The following is an 18,358-nucleotide window of genomic DNA, read 5'->3' as shown; positions in this document are numbered from 1 at the left end:
CAGCTAATAATAATAATCGGGTTCTTATTATGGGGGATTTCAACTATCCAGACATACAGTGGGACATAGAATCTTCTGGTTCTGCTAAAAGCTGTAAGTTCTTATCTACTATTCAAGACCATTTCCTCTCTCAGATGGTAGGTGAACCGACCAGGGGAGATAATTTGCTAGATCTGGTCCTGTCAAATAGACCGGATACAATTTCAGATCTACAGGTCCGGGAGCACTTGGGCACCAGCGATCATAATATGGTAAGCTTCAACATAATATTCAATAGAACATTTCAAAGGGGGAATGCTAAAACCTGGAATTTTAGGAAAGCTGATTTCAACAAATTAAGGGAAGAGCTTAAATGTGTAGATTGGGACAAAGTCATAATAACTGGGGATACTGAACATAAATGGGGTAAGTTTAAGGATATACTACTAGAGTCCTGTAAAAAACGTATACCCTCTGGTAATAAAATGTCCAGGAATAAAAAGAAACCACTATGGATAAATAAGACTGTACAAAGTATAATAAAACAAAAACAAAGGGCATTTAAAATCTTAAAGGCTGAGAATACAGAAATAGCATTTCAGAAGTATAAAGATATCAATAGGAAATGTAAAAAGGAAATCAAACAAGCAAAATTAGCTACTGAAACAAAAATCGCCAATGACATTAAAATAAATCCCAAAATCTTTTATAAATACATTAATGCCAAAAGGAAAACAAAGGATAGTATCGGCCCCTTAAAATATAATAACAAGTTAGTTATAGAGGACAAACAAAGGACTGAGATATTAAATAGGCATTTCTCATCTGTATTCACCAAGTAACTGACTGTACCAGGGATCATTCAACAAGTAAAAAATCAAAGTTCACCACCCGATATAATTAATTTAACACAAGATGAAGTACGCCTACGTCTGAGTAAATTAAACATTCACAAATCCCCAGGGCCAGATGGCATTCATCCACGAATATTGAGGGAATTGAGCTCCGTAATCGACAGACCGCTGTATCTCATCTTTTTAGACTCACTTGCAACAGGGTTGGTGCCTCAGGATTGGAGGATTGCTGATGTGGTACCGATATTTAAGAAAGGTAAGAGGGTAGATCCAGGCAACTACCGTCCAGTAAGCCTGACACCAGTAGTATGCAAAGTTTTTGAGGGCATTTTAAAGGGATGACATGCAAAAATATATTGCAGAAAATAATATGATAACTGACAAACAGCATGGATTCATGAAAGATAAGTCGTGTCTAACGAACCTGTTGGGGTTCTATGAGGGGGTAAGTTCAAACCTGGATATTGGTAATGCAGCTGATGTGATTTATTTGGACTTTGCAAAGGCATTTGATACTGTACCACATAATAGCCTTATTCTAAAGCTCCAGAAGCAAGGACTAGGGGACACAATATGCAACTGGGTAAGGAATTGGCTAAAAGATAGGAAACAAAGAGTAGTCATAAATGGTACATTCTCTAAATGGGCTATAGTCAGCAGTGGGGTGCCGCAGGGATCTGTGCTTGGACCAATTCTTTTTAATCTCTTTATTAATGACCTTGTGGATGGGATTGATAGTACAGTGTCAGTCTTTGCCGATGACACCAAACTATGTAGGATATTAAAAACTGACCTGGATAGTACAATATTACAAAAAGATCTGGATAAGATGTCAGAATGGGCAGATACTTGGCAAATGAGATTTAATGTTGATAAATGTAAAGTAATGCACCTAGGACGGAGTAATCCTATAGCTGCGTATACATTAAATGGAAGTAAACTCGGGACTACAGAACAGGAGAAGGACTTGGGTATTCTCATTACAAATAAGCTGAGCAGCAGCACTCAATGTCAAGCAGCAGCTGCTAAAGCAAACAAGATTTTAGGGTGTATAAAAAGAGAGATTAGATCCCGTGATCCCAACGTATTGTTACCCCTCTATAAATCACTTGTAAGGCCACATCTGGAATACGGGATCCAGTTTTGGGCTCCACATTTTAAAAAGGACATTCAGAAGTTAGAGTCAGTTCAAACGCGGGCAACTAGACTATTACAAGGGATGGAAGGCCTCCCATATGATGACAGGTTGAAAAAGTTAGATATGTTTAGCTTAGAAAAAAGACGTCTCAGAGGAGATCTCATTTATATGTATAAATACATGTGTGGTCAATATAAAGGACTGGCACATGACTTATTTCTTCCAAAGACAGTACTAAGGACCAGGGGGCACTCACTGCGAGTGGAAGAAAAGCGATTCCAACAGCTAAATAGGAAAGGGTTCTTTACAGTTAGAGCAGTCAGACTGTGGAATACCCTACCACAAGAGGTAGTAATGGCAGATACTATAACAGCTTTTAAAAAAGGGCTGGCTGATTTCCCCAGTACACAAAACATTGTTGATTATAAATGACTTGGTGACTAAATGTAGAACTGGTGGAGGAAGGTTGAACTAGATGGACCTAGGTCTTTTTTCAACCTAAGTAACTATGTAACTATGTAAACTCATTTAACTAACTCAGCAATAACCACCAAAGCCAAGCTACACTACCTGTCCTCCTCCTCCTGGACCTGTCCTCTGCCTTTGACACAGTAGACCATTCCATTCTACTACAAAACTCTCTCATCTCTGGGCATCACAGACTAGGCCCTATCCTGGATTTCCTCATACTTAACCGACCGAACTTTCAGAGTCTCCCACTCTCGCACTACCTCCTCATCTCGCCCCCTATCTGTCGGTGTCCCCAAGTTTCAGTTGTAGGACCCCTGCTGTTCTCCATCTACACCTATGGCCTGGGACAGCTCATAGAGTCCCACAGCTTTCAGTATCACCTCTACGCTGATGGTATGCAGAGCTATCTCTCTGGACCTGACATCACCTCCCTACTAACCAGAATCCCACAATATCTGTCTGCTATTTCATCCTTTTTCTCTGCTCGATTCCTAAAACTGAACTTGGACAAAACAGAATTGATTGTCCTTCCTCCTCCTCACTCAACCCCCCCACCTAACATATCCATCAATGTCAATGGCTGCTCACTTTTCCCAGTCCCACGTGCTCGCTGCCTGGGTGTAACTTTAGACTCTGATCTCTCTTTCAAGCCACACATCCAAGCCCTCTTCACAAAGTGCCGCCTCCAGCTCAAAAATTTTCCCGGATCCGTACATTCCTCTCCCAAGAAGCTGCAAAAACCCTAGTACATGCCCTTATTATCTCCCGCCTGGATTACTGCAACCTCCTGCTCTGTGGTCTCCCTTCTAACAGTCTTGCACGCCTACAATCTATTCTAAACTATGCTGCCCGACTAATCCACCTGTCCCCCACCTACTCCGCGATCTCTCCTCTTTGCCAGTCCCTTCACTGGCTGCCCATTGCCCAACGACTCCAGTTCAAAACCCCAACCATGACCTACAAAGCCATCCACAAGCTGTCTCCTCCCTACATCTCTGACTTAGTCTCCAGGTACTTACCTGCACGTAACCTTCGATCCTCACAAGATCTCCTTCTCTACTCCCCTTTCATCTCCTCTTCCCACCATCACATCCAACATTTCTCGCATGCCTCCCCCTTACTCTGGAACGCCCTGCCGTAACCCTCTATCTGATACAGCGCCGCATGACCAGCCCTACCCTCACCTACTGTATCTTCACCCATCCCTTGTAGATTGTGAGTCCTCGTGGGCAGGGACCTCTCTCCTCCTGTACCAGTCTGTGTTTTGTATTGTTTATGATTGTACTTGTCCCTATTATGTATACCCCTTTCACATGTAAAGTGCCATGGAATAAATGGCGCTATAATAATAAATAATAATATTAATAATAATAATAATAATAATTTGTATACTGGCCCCAATGGTGGAAGGAGCTGTGGTGAAGCATTCCAAGTCGACCTTTATCCTTTTGTGTTGCAGTTTTTCCCCTGCTTGCCTCTCCTACCTTTTTATCTTATTAGTGCAGCAGTGGATTTAGTGTACCTCCCCGGCCTCTTACTAGTCGGGGCATCTATAGGGTTTCCCAGGGCCTCAGGGTGCTGCTCGGTGACAGTTGCGGAGACTGTATAGGGAGTGGCTAGGAGAGTAGGGACAGTTACAGGTGAGGATAGGAGGTGTCCAATCTACCCCTCTCACAGACACCAGGGCCCTCTGTTGTTATTGTTTCACCGGTGTCCCCCCTTGTTTGTGGTGTTGTTTTACTGTTTTTTTCGTTGTACATCAGACTCCTTTTGGTCTAAATGCGCTCACCATCCCTGAAAGCATGACACTACATAGATGTGTATATTTTATATTCCCCTGGAAATAAATACATCTGCATAGGAACTACAAACATAAAATAACAGGAGACGTCAACCTGAGGTTTTTTTTCTTTTTTTTTCATGCATTCAAGTAAAAAGAGTTGTAAAGGCGAGTTTTTCGCTCTAATGTACCTTACTGATTTGTAACTATTGATACAGTACAGTAAAAAAGCAAAGACATATGATAATGACACATGATGTTTAATGATATATGCATCAGAAGACTGCAAAACATGGCTAACCTGAATATTCCCACTGGTAAAATCTGATCTGTCAAACGTAAGACTAAAGGGACACGGTCACTGAATGTGACAATGTATGTCACACTTTGAGATGATTAGATGGTGAGTATAAGTGATCAGCGTTTTGAGGATTAAACGATATGTAAATGCTTAGATATTTGTACAGTGTTTGCACTACGAGGTTAGCGATTTCTTATAGAGTTTTCTTTCAAACATAATATTATGGTACATTACTTTTTCCTGATCGGGAAATATGTCTGTGTTACATGCTGACTCCACTACCAATGGCATAATTGGACTACCCATAATACAAAAATCCTCAATTAAAAAGAATGTTAAAAATTGATAATGTAGTTTGACAAAAGTTGGCAAAAGTCATATTGAAAATGTCCCTTAGGTTACAGAAGTTGAACATGTGAACTTACCAGAAATGTACAACATTGGGATGGCTGAGACTCAGATAGTATGTACCTATAGAGGTGGTCTTCAACCAGTCCATAGGGGAATACTGGCAGTTGTAGTTCTGCAGCAGCTGGAGAGTTACAAGTTGCTGAAAACTCTTCCCTGATGGGTAAATGGTTGACACGTGTGTGCATACTCAAATGTTTGTTGCGCACCCCCCTTGAGAATTATGTCTGTATCATCCAGTTTTTCCCTGAAATATTGCGCCATAATTTGCAAATGCAGACAACGACAAGTTATGGAGATGTACAAAACACACATCAGAGGCTTACATTACCACATTCCCCATAAAGCCAAGAAACCTAAAATAAAATATCATTTCTATCTTATTTTATGCAGAAAGGCATTTTCCAATTTATTTGAATGCACTGAAAGCAATTATAGCGAGTAAGAAGAAATGTACTGACGTGCAGACTCATTGGGCTAGGAATGTTACTGAAGTTATAAAAAAACTAAACAAAAGAGATGTTTGAAGTGACTTTCCATGTAAGCTGTAACATTTAGGATTTGTGGTATAGGCATGTACTGCAGTGACAAGCAGTATGATTTTCAATCCTTACAGTGTCCATTAACGTCACCTGTAAAATTAAAGAAATCAATGTTAATCAATGATACTGTGTAAATGATGAATTCACTCATTCAGTGTATCATTTTCTGACTTCTTTTCTTTTTTTCTGCTGTCAAGCTTCCTCAGGGTGCAGTCCTAGGTCTCCACCTTTAATCTTCATATCCCTGTATGTAATGTATCAGAGAAGAGTGTGGAGAAAAGTCCAATGGCATCTGATGCATGCGCAGTGCTCAGATGTGGCCAAAGTCAGTACACCTGTGCAGGAACCAATAGACGCTAGACTATTTTCTGAACTCATGATTTCTGTCATCTATACTGTGTTACACCTTCTTTTTGTACATATCCTGACTTTACAGAGGGGAATATTTAGAATATGATTCCCCAGATTTATATTAGTTAAGGGGATATTACCAAAATCACAAATTCTTGCACAAAACTCATGCGCACCTTTGCTACGTTCCAGACAGAGCTACAAAGTCCAATTATTGGTGTTGTCGAACCCTGATCTGGGGATTTCTGAAGGTGCAGGTGTATGGGCCCTCAAGCATTCAGAAAGTTATACCATAGTCTATGGATAGGGCACAACTTGTGACTTTTGAAATAACTCTTAATGGACCAATGTACATAGGAAAGCCATGTAGACAGGTCACCAAGTCCCTTTCTGTTATATTATACAGCTACACGTTTTCTGTGTTAAGCTGTAAGATAAAATTAAAGTGTGGGCCTTTAACAGTAAATAGGCACTGTCACTGTGTAGCTAATATGAACAGCATAGGCCCTTGAGCATACTTAACTTGGATCACATAATGAACCAGCTGTAAGTTTCTTAAAAGTTAGTTGTCAACCCACGTTCATGTCACGATGACTATGGGATAGCAGGGAACCAGTGCTCCTAAGGTACCTTTAAGATAGGGGACCGTATGCTATCCCTACTCTCAGGAATTCTCTTGATGGTGGAGATGCCTGAATCTCCTTCCTGGCCCTGCTCATGACCAGTCCTGAACTGATTCTCCCTCTTCCCTGGAAGGGATTGGAAAGTAGTGTGATGAAACCCACAGATACATACAGACAAGGGAAACGTAAAACTCTGTCACACAGCATGTACACAACGGTAAAGATAATAAGAGATTCAGGAGGACAACTAAGAGCAGGAAGGAAGCTACAAAAAACAGGAGTAAACTCCACAACCGCACCAAGCAAAAAGTATAACTTTCACCAGAAAGTCTGAGAGACCACACCAAAATAGACAAACTATTGCTTGCATGGGTGAAAGGATTCAACTAGCATAAATAGGAGGGGAGCAGATGTGATAGGCTTCCCAAAGACATGTGATCAAAGGAGCAAGTAGACCAGCAGAGATTGACTCTTTGCTAACCTGCCTATGAATCAGCACATGGCAGATTGATGCCTGAGTCACCCTGTGTTGATCCCAGACACCAGACAAATCATCGGGTGGCGTGTCAGAATTTGCAATTTGAACAAAGCCCGAAGCTGCCATGACAGTCGGCGAAGTTTGTGCAAAACTCCGTGTGACAGTACATTTACCAAAGCCCTTACCCTGTATTGTGTTTTGGCCACACAGCACTTGGCTTCAGAAGTGATGTTTTTTGGCACCAGCATTGTCTTCTTTGATCTCATTGGGGTAGGGTAAGCTCTAGAGAAGCAGCATCCACTGCACTGAAATATTGGTCCTTTCCCCTTTTTAGAAAAAAAATCATTTTCCTTCAGTCTGCATTCTGGACAACCTGGCAAAGAGAAAATGACAGTTTTATTACAAGCCAAGTCAGCTTTTAATATTTCTATTACAAAACAGTGGGGCCTTTCATGAACCACATCCCTAGGATGAAATCTGTCACTAATTTGAGTCGTCTCATGTTGAGTCCTATTCTTTAAAATATCTCACAATTCATGAAAAATATCTTTAATGTGTCACACTGTCAGAAAACATTTGCTTCGAGCAGTTACCAGATCTTGGAAAATGGTTACATTTTGAACTTTTAAAATAAGGAACATCTTGACTAATGATAAATGTTACATTTTCTGACTTGCCGCGGGAGACACGGGAGTGTTGGATTCCATATTCACATGAGATTCACCTGGTTCCTTTCTCTCCTTTTCTGCCCTTTCTATGCTCACCAGTCTCTTTATAAACAGTTCATGCTTCTGTTTTCCCTTTTCTTCCATGAAAATAGAGACTTGCTTCTATTTTCTGTATAATTGTTTTTGCATTTCTTTACATTTGTTGGGTAATTGGATTTTTGCGATACACCTTGTATATTGTCGCTTTTCTTGTCATCGATATAAATCTTATAAATGTATCTAGTGCCATTGATACTGTTATTTTATTTTGCTGTTATGCTTTAAACACAATTCATATAGACAAGCTTCATTGTGTACTATTGAACTGAGTCCATAAACATATATTTTTAGTCTTATTAACTGTTAATTTGCCTATTAATACTAGTTTACGTCTCATTAACCAAACTATTGATAGATCTGCCAAAGTCCTTGAGCAGCTGTTAATGTCAGGATTGGGTTACATTTCATTGGAAAATTGGGGGAGGTGTAGCTTTCAGAATATATGGATTTATTATTAACTATTTAAAAAATAGATGACAAACATCATTACCTGGAGCCAATAGGTTCTCTTCAGGAAAGGAATGAATGACATGCATACAGACTGCGACAAACACCAGGACAGCTGCTATGTACTTGCCATAACAATCCATAGTCTTCCTGGAAAAAAAAATGGGAAATAGTTTCATATCACATATCAATACACCATACCAAATTAAAGTCAGCAAAAAAAAAGTACAAATGCAACAATCAATAACATGTACTATATGATGGCTATAAACAGCAGAAAAATGAATGTGTCCTACAAAGAAAATAAATATATATATTCCCTTTTTTGTGAGTGAAGGTCATTTGTCTCTCTGATTTGTACGTATTGCGTTCCCGTTACATCACTTTCATTGCAGGCTCCATGATTGTGCACCATTTTTGAATATCCTTTCTATATATCAGGTATCTTATCTGTTGACTCCTCCTTTTGGTTTTGTCTCTATCTCTTAGGTGTTTTTCCTGTATGTCAACCTTTGTTTATATAATGAATAATACAGTTTGATATACCTTTTACATTTTATATATATATATATATATATATATATGTATATATATATATATATGTATATATATAATGTAAAAAGATATGAAGATATGAATCATGAAAGTCAAAGGTTCAAAACATTGTTACCCTTTTGCTCGTCAGTGTATGTCCCATGGCAAGAGACCTGGAGCAGTGCTGGGATGTTCTTATGCTTCAGAGTTTCAGAGAAAAATATACCTGGCCGCAATCATGCAGCCAATGTCTTATTCATGCTGCTCATGATTTGGGCAGTATGAATCGTCTGACAGGTTGATCTTCATTTTACTAGTATTATGTAATTAAAGCAAACTCAAAGAAATGGGGTGGCACAACTGTTGGTATAAGTGTAATATAGACATGCAAATTCACAATGTGGCCATTAACAAACAAAACCTAAAATAAAAACAATGAACAAATACCCCGCAATAAGTATGGTAAATAAATGAATAGTATTAGTGCATGTAAACAACATAGGGCTCTTAAATTACACTATTTTGATCAAAACAGTGCCAAAGTCTTCCCACTACAACAGGGTGTACATTTTTAGGATGTCCCCTAACTTAGTATCTCGCAATGTGCCAGCAGGCCTAAAAATACATAGGGGCAGAGCAGGACCCTGACCTGACTGTTTCACACCTGCCCATGGCACATAGTGAGTTGAGATCTTAGAGTTAGGGTCCATCCTGATTCTGTACACCTTATCGCGGTGGGATGATATTTACACTGTTTTGATCAAACTAGTGTCCACTACATTCCCTATGTTATTTACATGAACGGTTATTACCATTCATTTATTTACTGCAGGGTATTTGCTCATTTTGTTTTTATCCTAGCTTCTGTCTATTAATAGCCAACTATACATTGCACTTATACCAACCAGTTTACTTCTTGGGTTTGCTTTAGTTTTTTGTATATTGTATATACAGGGTATGGCTCCCTTTTTGAGCTGTGCATTAGGTCTATATGACTTTCCATGGGCAGGCGTTAGGCTATGTGCGCACTTTGCGTTGTAGTGCCTGCAGTTTATTCTGCGCGTTTTAAAGCCCTTAGTTTTTTGACAAAATGGCTTTTAACCATTTTTTAGCGCTAAAAATGCATGCGTATTTACCGCGTTTTAGATGCGTTTTTAGCGCTTTTTCCATGCATTTCCACATGCGTATTCACAGATGCGTTTTGAACATCAAGACACTGCTAAATAAAGATTAAATAGTCAAACAGAATGAAAAAAGAGAAAAAAAAGCAAAACATAGATAATTTTAGAATTATTAAAGAAAATAGTTATATAATATATATATATATATATATATGTAAAATATAAATATAAATAAATATATAAAAATATATAAAAATATATTTCTTGAAAATATAGCGGTTTTATCATATTAATTCCAAAAATAGCAAGAAAATCATAATTTTCTTTAATTTATTTGTCTGATTATGTGTGTGTAAAGGGACATATTATTCCATTAATTTAATGTTAGAAAAGCATGCGTTTTGTTTGTCAAAAACGCATGTTTTCTGCACCTAAAAAGCAGGTAAAACGCAGGAAATTTGAAGTTTCTTGGTTTTTGCCATTTCTCATTGACTGCAATGTTTGCAAAACGCTGCAGAAATGGCAAAAACAACTGACATGCTGCTTCTTTTTCTGCATGGTTTTTGACCACAAATATGCAAATTAAACGCTGCAGAAAAAAAAGCAAAGTGCGGACAGAAATTCATCTTTTCCCATAGACTTTGCTGGAAAACAAAAACGCATGCGTTTTGGCACAAAAACGCAGCCTCAAAAAACGCAGCGGAAACACGGGTAAAAACGCAAAGTGCGCACATAGCCTTAAATAGTCAGGTCAGAGTCCTCCTCTGTCTCTATTTTAAAGCCTGCTACACGCATAGAGGTGAACAACTTGAGGTAGGGGTCATCCTTATTGAGTATACCTTGTCGCAGTGGGATGGCTTTTATGTTATTTTGATCAAAATCATGTAAATTAAGGCTATGTGTGCTTGCTGAATATTTGGTTGCAGAAATTTCTGCACCAAATCTCTGTCTCTTGGCAGAAAAAAACAAGCCTTTTTGGACCCGCGTGTTTGTAATGCGTTTTTTCCACGTGTTTTCTATGCATTTTGGGGAGGAAAAGCACTGTAAAAACGCTGAAAGAATTGACATGCTGTAGATTTAGTTCTGCACCAAATCTGTAAGGGATAGAAAAAAAAGCAACGTGCACAAAATTTCAGGATTCTTATTGACTTTGCTGGCATAATGATTTGCATCCAGTTTTGCGACAAAACTGCACTTAAAAATGCATCACAAACACAAATAAAAACATACTGTGTGCACAGGGTCTTTGTCCACTGTTATTTACATACACTACTATTTATTCATCTATTTACTGCAGGCTATTTTCTTATGGTTTTTATCCTAAGTTTTGTCTTTTAATGGACACAGTGTGAATGTTCACCTACGTATTGCACTTATACCAACAGTTGTGCCCATTTCTTCATTTTTGCCTTAGTTTCTTCTATTTTGTACATATAAGTGAGTGGCTCCCCTTTTTGGGGCTGTGCATCTTGTCTATTTGGCTTTTCATGGGCAGGTGTGAAATATTTAGGCCTGGGTCCTGCTCTGCCACCCGTCTAATTTGAAGCCTGCTGGCACGTAGCAAGGTGAGATACTGGAGTTAGGGACTATCCGGTTTGGGGTACACCTTGTCGCGGTTAATGGCTTTGGGACTATCCGGTTTGGGGTACACCTTGTCGTGGTTAATGGCTTTGGGACTATCCGGTTTTGGGTACACCTTGTCGTGATTAATGGCTTTGGGACTATCCGGTTTGGAGTACACCTTGTTGTCGTTAATGGCTTTGGGACTATTAGGTTTGGGGTATACCTTGTCGTGATTAATGGCTTTGGGACTATCTGGTTTGGGGTATACCTTATTGTGGTTAATGGCTTTGGGACTATCCGGTTTGGGGTATACCTTGTCGCGGTTAATGGCTTTGGGACTATCCAGTTTGGGGTACACCTTGTCGTGGTTAATGGCTTTGGGACTATCCGGTCTGGGGTACATCTTCTCGTGATTAATGGCTTTGGGACTATCCGGTTTGGGGTACACCTTGTTATGATTAATGGCTTTGGGACTATCCGGTTTGGGGTACACCTTGTCGTGGTTAATGGCTTTGGGACTATCTGGTTTGGGGTACATCTTCTCGTGATTAATGGCTTTGGGACTATCCGGTTTGGGGTACACCTTGTTGTGGTTAATGGCTTTGGGACTATCCGGTTTGGGCTACACCTTGTTGTGGTTAATGGCTTTTACACTGTTTTGATCAATATAGTGTCAACTAAGTACCATATGTTATTTTCATGTACTATTACTATTTACTTACTGCAGAGTATCTGCTCATTGTTTTTATTCTACATTTAGTATTATGTTATTATGCAGATTATATCAAATATATTTTTACCTATTTTCAGACATCACATGCTGTTCTTGTATTTTACCTAACTATAGACTTGTATGAGTTGTCCTGTTTCTCTGCTGCACAGCACTTTTACAATATATTAAATCCTGAGAGCTTGCAGTAGCTTACTTTATAACAAGCCATTATATGATTCATCTATAAACTTTATCCTTTATATTACTAAAGATAGCATTCCGCCATTGGATGTGTTTGACTTTTTAAATAAATTACATTTTTCAGATCTATAAAAACGAATGTCTTGTATTTGTATACTGTCGATAGGCAGAAAAAACAAATAGCTTACAAAGTTGTACGATTTATGTGTCTGAGAAGTTGCCTAATAACTAATAAACTCCAAATAATGTGATGTGCTCAGATTTGCGCTACATATCTTATTACAAATCAATATTTGTAGGCTGTTTTATTTTTTTAGGATGCTCACCTGAACATTGAAGAAGAGATATACTGCCACCTAATGGTCACAAAGTAATCTACATGCATGTAAATAAGTGGAAGAGTAGCTTGATCTACTTGATCATTGTAGACAGGCTTTTCAAGAATGTTTTCCGGCAATTCTGGAGTTTTAACAAGCAAATGTTAAGAGAGCTTATTAGCATGGTTTTTTGTTTGCTTGTTTTTTTTCCTTTGTTGTTTTTTTTTTTCAAAAAACATTGTGATGTAAAGAGTAACTATTCCTTCTCCTGGTATCACACCATTACAACTTGTAATTACCATATTTCTAGACTCTATAAAAAGTATATTTTATTTATCATCATTTAGGATAACATAGTCAAGATTATCCATGGCTTTTTAGAAGCTATACAGCTGTTTTTACTCCGTTTGCATGAACTCTTAAACTGGGGGTCTAATTTCTAAGTACAGGGTGGTCCATTTATATGGATACACCTAAATAAAATGGGAATGCTTGGTGCACCATCACATTATGGGTGTCAGGGCCGAGCATTCCTACATGAACAGTGTCCTGGAAAGTGGATTGGTCATTATGGGCCAGTTGAATGGCCACCAAGGTCTCCCAATCTGACCCTCTTAGACTTTTATCTTTGGGGTCATCTGAAGGCAATTGTCTATGCTGTGAAGATACAAGATGCGCAGCATCTGAAACAACGGATACTGGAAGCCCGTGCTAGCATTTCGTCTGTGGTGTTGCTATCAGTGTGTCAAGAGTGGGAGAAGAGGGTTGCATTGACAATCCAACAGAATGGGCAGCACTTTGAACACATTTTTTAAGTGGTCATAAAATTGTAAATAACTAATGAACGAATAAAGTCACGTTAAAACCAAGCACACAATTGTTTTTCTTGTAAAGATCTCAATAAGTTTTATGTGTTACATGACCCTCTTGCCACTGGAAAAAATAAAGTTGGATCCAAAATGGCCAACTTCAAAATGGCCACCATGGTCACCACCAATCTTGAAACGTTTCGCTCCTCCCATATACTAATGAGCCAGAAAGAGAAAGTTGATATCACCAACCATTCCCATTTTATTTCGGTGTATCCATATAAATGGCCCACCCTGTATAGATCAACATGGACACTGTGAAACGTCCTTTAGGCTCTGCATTGTGTGTTATCTATGGAGATGTTTTTGCCTAGATACACGGCATTACAGAGGTTTATAAAAGGCCTTATTCAGACGTCTGTGTTGGTTCAAGTCTGCAAAAACAATGATCTGAGTTTCATTAGTGTTTTTGATCCTAGCTTCATTATTGTTTTTGATCCTAGCTTCATTATTGTTTTTGATCCTAGTTTCATTAGTGTTTATGATCCTAGTTTCATTAGTGTTTTTGCTCTGAGTTTCATTAGTGTTTTTGCTCCGAGTTTCATTAGTGTTTTTGCTCCGAGTTTCATTAGTGTTTTTGCTCCGAGTTTCATTAGTGTTTTTGATCCTAGTTTCATTAGTGTTTTTGATCCAAGTTTCATTAGTTTTTTTGATCTGAGTTTCATCAGTGTTTGGAGCGCGTTTTAGTTGTTACTATCCGTGTTTAATCAGTGAGAAAATAAATAAATAAATGACAAAGCTTCTCCTATACATGTGATAGTCACGGACAGCACACCGATGCCAGCCATGAGCTGTCTGTGATTTTCACAGCCCAATAGGCTTGTAATGGTATTTTTCATCTGTGCTTCTGGAAAAAATGAACTTTCTGTGATTTTTGCAAAGACACACCATCCAGAAAAAGAAACATCAACCTGCTAACTGTGACATAGACTATAATGGGTACATGTTCTGTGAAAATCACAGCTAGAATGCGTACATGATAATGCGCACGTCTGAATGAGCCTTAGGTGGTTTGTACATATGTTGTTTTTGTGGCATAGCTATTGCAAAGTCATGAACCCACAAAGAAAGCAAGGTAATGCAAGCTCATGAAGTAAAAAAATATTTTTATTCATAATACATTAAAAACCCAGAAAGCATATAGGTGAGTCAGAACAGGTAAGGAAAAGAGTAGAAAAATTGGGGGACACCTGGCAAATATTGCGAAGTGTACAAAGTAAACAAAGTATCAACTCCCTGATGTAGCATTTCTATGTGAAATGCGCTTTGGGGGCAGTGGGATACTGATTTTCTACTCCTCCATGTGACTGGCTCCATCTTTACTTAATGCATTATGTTTTACTGATTTACCCTTAGGCTATTTTTTGCCTCTCTACACGGTAACATTTCTAGCAAATGGACTGGTTTCCTATACCTTACGTTCTTTGGTATCTTTGCAAGCGTTTTGCCACTGCTGGCATTTTTCCATAGGAGGCATACCATTCTGGAATCCAATCACACAATCTCTACTCCTCTCTTATCTCCTCTTCCCACAATCGCATACAAGATTTCTCGCGTGCCTCCCCCATACTCTGGAATGCTCTACCCCAGCATATCAGACTCACACCTACAGTGGAACCTTCAAAAGGAACCTAAAGAACCACCTCTTCTGACAAGCCTACAACCTACAATAACCCTCAGTCCAGTACACCACTGCGCAACCAGCTCTGTCCTCACCTATTGTACCTTCACCCATTCCCTGTAGACTGTGAGCCCTCGCGGGCAGAGTCCTCTCTCCTCCTATACCAGTCTGTTTTTGTAATGTTCATGATTGTTGAACTTGTTTTTATGTCTATCCTTTTCACTTGTAAAGTGCCATGGAATAAATGGCGCTATAATAAATAATAAATAAATAAATAATAATAATAACCTTATTATTATATCATAAATATGCTAGGTTGATTATTGATTTATGAGCTGCATGTTGGTACGTTGTTTACTTTTTACTCTTAGTAATATTAACCAGGTGTCCCCTAATTTTTCTACGGTTTTCCTTACCTTTTCTGACTCACCTATATGCCTTCTGACTTTTTAATATCTTACTAATAAAAAGATTTTTTTTTACTTGATGTGCTTGCATTTCCTTGGGTTTATTCTTGATTTTTGTGTAGTAGCCCGTTTATATGGATTGTGGCTTTTGGTGTTTACTGCAAAATCATGACAAAGTTCGGTTTCCTACAAGTGTGATATTGATGTATTTTCATGCCATTATGAGGCTCCAATATCAGTATGGGTCATTCAATCTACTATAAGACAGGGACACTAGGCCGTAATGTGGGCTGAAAAATGCATTCATCATATGGACAAAATGAGATTATTTCCTGCAATTTTGCAATTACTGTTTCAAAAAAAAATAAAGTTGCATAACCTACTTGTGTAAATACACCCTAGACACATCTTTCATACCTGCTGAGTATATATGTATGATTTCAGGCAAATTGCCCACAGCCCATTTAGAACAGTTCACAGTTTTCCCGCTGACTAGGTGAAGTCCTATTCATCAAAGAGTGACTACTAAAATGAGAGCTCTATATGCAATATATGCCTCATACAAAATAGTAAGAAAGTCATTTTGTACCTGTATCCTCAGGGGCAGGGGTACAGCAGAAGTCAGGATTTCTCTTGCAGTTACTGTCTAGTGTATTCTGTTCTCCCTTTTATATCTGCCTGCTCCAATAACACTAGATGTACCAGATAAGCTTGGGATCAAGTCCCTGTCTGTTGACTGCTGAGTAGCTCTTGAAGTAATTAAATTTATATCCACTTAATCATTTTGTGTTTTTAAAATTCATATTAAATTTACCTGCTATTGCGCTACCGGTGTCAGGTTGTTATCAAGATGTACAGGCACAGAATTAATTTCTGAATCTTCGGCTTGCATCATGTCCTTCCTGTGATGTGTTACTTGTGGCAGGTTTAGGTTAAACAATTTAGAACTGTGTAGAGATTGGTCTGGAAAATAAATTTTTAAATTACATAGGCAAGAAATATAAGACTGCTCGTTCTGGTGCCGTAGCTGCTGTTAGAGGCTGTGATGGATTGGTTCAACCTGTGTCGTAACAGATTCTGGAAAGCTGTAAGAACTATATACACAATGGTGGCTAGTTCCTGCAAACCCAGTGGTGTAAAACATTATATTAAAATTGTGCATAAAGTGGAATAGTTGGGCAAGGCAACCAACTAAACTCCTGCTTTTATTTGTCAATGGACCAGAATAATTTTAAGAACGAAATAGGTACTATTAATTACTCACGTAGATGTACGAGAACCCTGCTTTCTGGTTGAAGGCATATCCATGATCAAAATTTATATTATGTATGCAACACTTTTCAAAACATGGGATAACCCTTTAAAAATGCTGCTTCTGGGACAATCTGCTGGGTCCTGCTCCTGAAGTTACTCCAGTCAGGTAGCTGAGATCACGTGTCCTGTTGAGTGTCAGGGATCACTTAATAGGGCTTGCACAATAGGTTTTGCACTACTCACACCATACAGCAGATCCCAGGAGTATTCTGGCCTTTTCCCTTTAATACCTGCACAGACGTCTGGAATTGCATAGGGGCCCCGGGGTTGGGTCCACATAGTGGCCGCTGGCCCATGGAGCGAGCTGGAATAGGGTGGTCAGAAATCAGCAGCATTCACAGGATATTCAGAATAGGAACAGAATCATCAGGGAGAAGCATAGTCTAATAATGGGACAAGATCAGAAATGGGAATCAAACCGGCTGAACAATATATGAAAAACGGGTGAACCAGAATTGGCAACTTACAGCAGTATGCTGAGAGTTAAGTGTGGTATTATGCTGTCCCATTGGCCAGATCAGGGAGCTAATTTACTCCTTCAGGATAGCTCACAAATTCATGCTGCCATACTGAATAGCTATACAGGTCCTGGCCACACTAGTATTTCTGGCTGGACAGAGCTCTTGATGCCCAGAGATTCTGGCCATGATGTCTCTCCCATCCCCAGCGCTGTCCACACAATGAACATGACAGCGCCTTGTTAAAGGAGAAGATGTTGCACAAGCTGGTCCAGGTAGAGATGTGACAATGGGGCACTTTTTAATAGCAGCACTAGAGAAGATTGCAACTCTTAGGGGCACTTTGCACACTACGACATCACAAGCCGATGCTGCGATGCCGTGCGTGATAGTCCCCGCCCCCGTCGCAGCTGCGATATCATCGTGATAGCTGGCATAGCGAACATTATCGCTACGCCAGCTTCACATGCACTCACCTACCCTGCGACGCCCTGGCCGGTGAACCGCCTCCTTATTAAGGGGGCGGGTCGTGCAGCGTCATAGTGACATCGCAGGGCAGGCGGCCAATAGAAGTGGAGGGGCGGAGATGAGCAGGACGTAAACATCCCGTCCACCTCCTACCTTCCGCATAGCTGGCGTGAGCCGCAGCACGCAGGTAGGAGATGTTCCTCGCTCCTGCGGCTTCACACACAGTGATGTGTGATGCCACTGGAACGAGGAACAACATCGTAACATTGGTCAATTCCAAATTATGGAAATGACCGACGCTACACCAATAATACGATTACGACGATTTTGCGCTCGTTAATCGTATCAAAAAGGCTTTACACACTACGATATCGCCAGCGATGCCGGATGTGCGTCACTTTCAATTTGACCCCACCGACATCGCAGCTGCGATGTCGTAGTGTGCAAAGTGCCCCTTAATGCTACACATTCTCAATGCCCAGCATTGACCATCACAGTTGTGGGGTAATTATGTTTTTCTATGGTAGACAAGCGCTCACAATGGACCGCAGATCTACCATAAGTATCTATTAGGTTATGCCAGAAGCTCTGCCTAGAAGAATGCCTGTCAGTACAACAATCTCTTTGGGGAGAG

The 18,358-nt window shown here is 39.5% G+C and overlaps 1 protein-coding gene across 3 annotated transcripts in view; it reads right to left on the bottom strand.

Annotated features, from left to right (window-relative positions):
• Window positions 1-4,465: 4,465 nt before the first annotated feature.
• The window catches only part of CGA (glycoprotein hormones, alpha polypeptide), a 56,165-nt gene continuing 42,272 nt past the window's right edge, over window positions 4,466-18,358 (bottom strand). For 2 of the 3 annotated variants that reach the window (XM_075340152.1, XM_075340153.1), the window contains exons 2-5: window positions 16,299-16,447; window positions 8,183-8,289; window positions 7,111-7,298; window positions 4,466-5,563 (exon numbers count right to left, since the gene is read on the bottom strand). In XM_075340152.1, coding sequence (XP_075196267.1) covers window positions 5,486-5,563; window positions 7,111-7,298; window positions 8,183-8,282 — 366 coding nt within the window. In that variant the 5' untranslated portion in view covers window positions 8,283-8,289; window positions 16,299-16,447 and the 3' untranslated portion in view covers window positions 4,466-5,485. Of the gene's footprint in view, window positions 5,564-7,110; window positions 7,299-8,182; window positions 8,290-16,073; window positions 16,144-16,298; window positions 16,448-18,358 lie in introns of those variants that run through there. The other variant, XM_075340151.1, reaches the window with a different exon arrangement.

Source organism: Anomaloglossus baeobatrachus, chromosome 3 (genome assembly GCF_048569485.1).
Source record: "Anomaloglossus baeobatrachus isolate aAnoBae1 chromosome 3, aAnoBae1.hap1, whole genome shotgun sequence".
Classification (NCBI taxonomy): domain Eukaryota; kingdom Metazoa; phylum Chordata; class Amphibia; order Anura; family Aromobatidae; genus Anomaloglossus; species Anomaloglossus baeobatrachus.
Note: the sequence above shows the minus strand (reverse complement) of the source record. Positions and strands in the feature narration are given on the sequence as shown.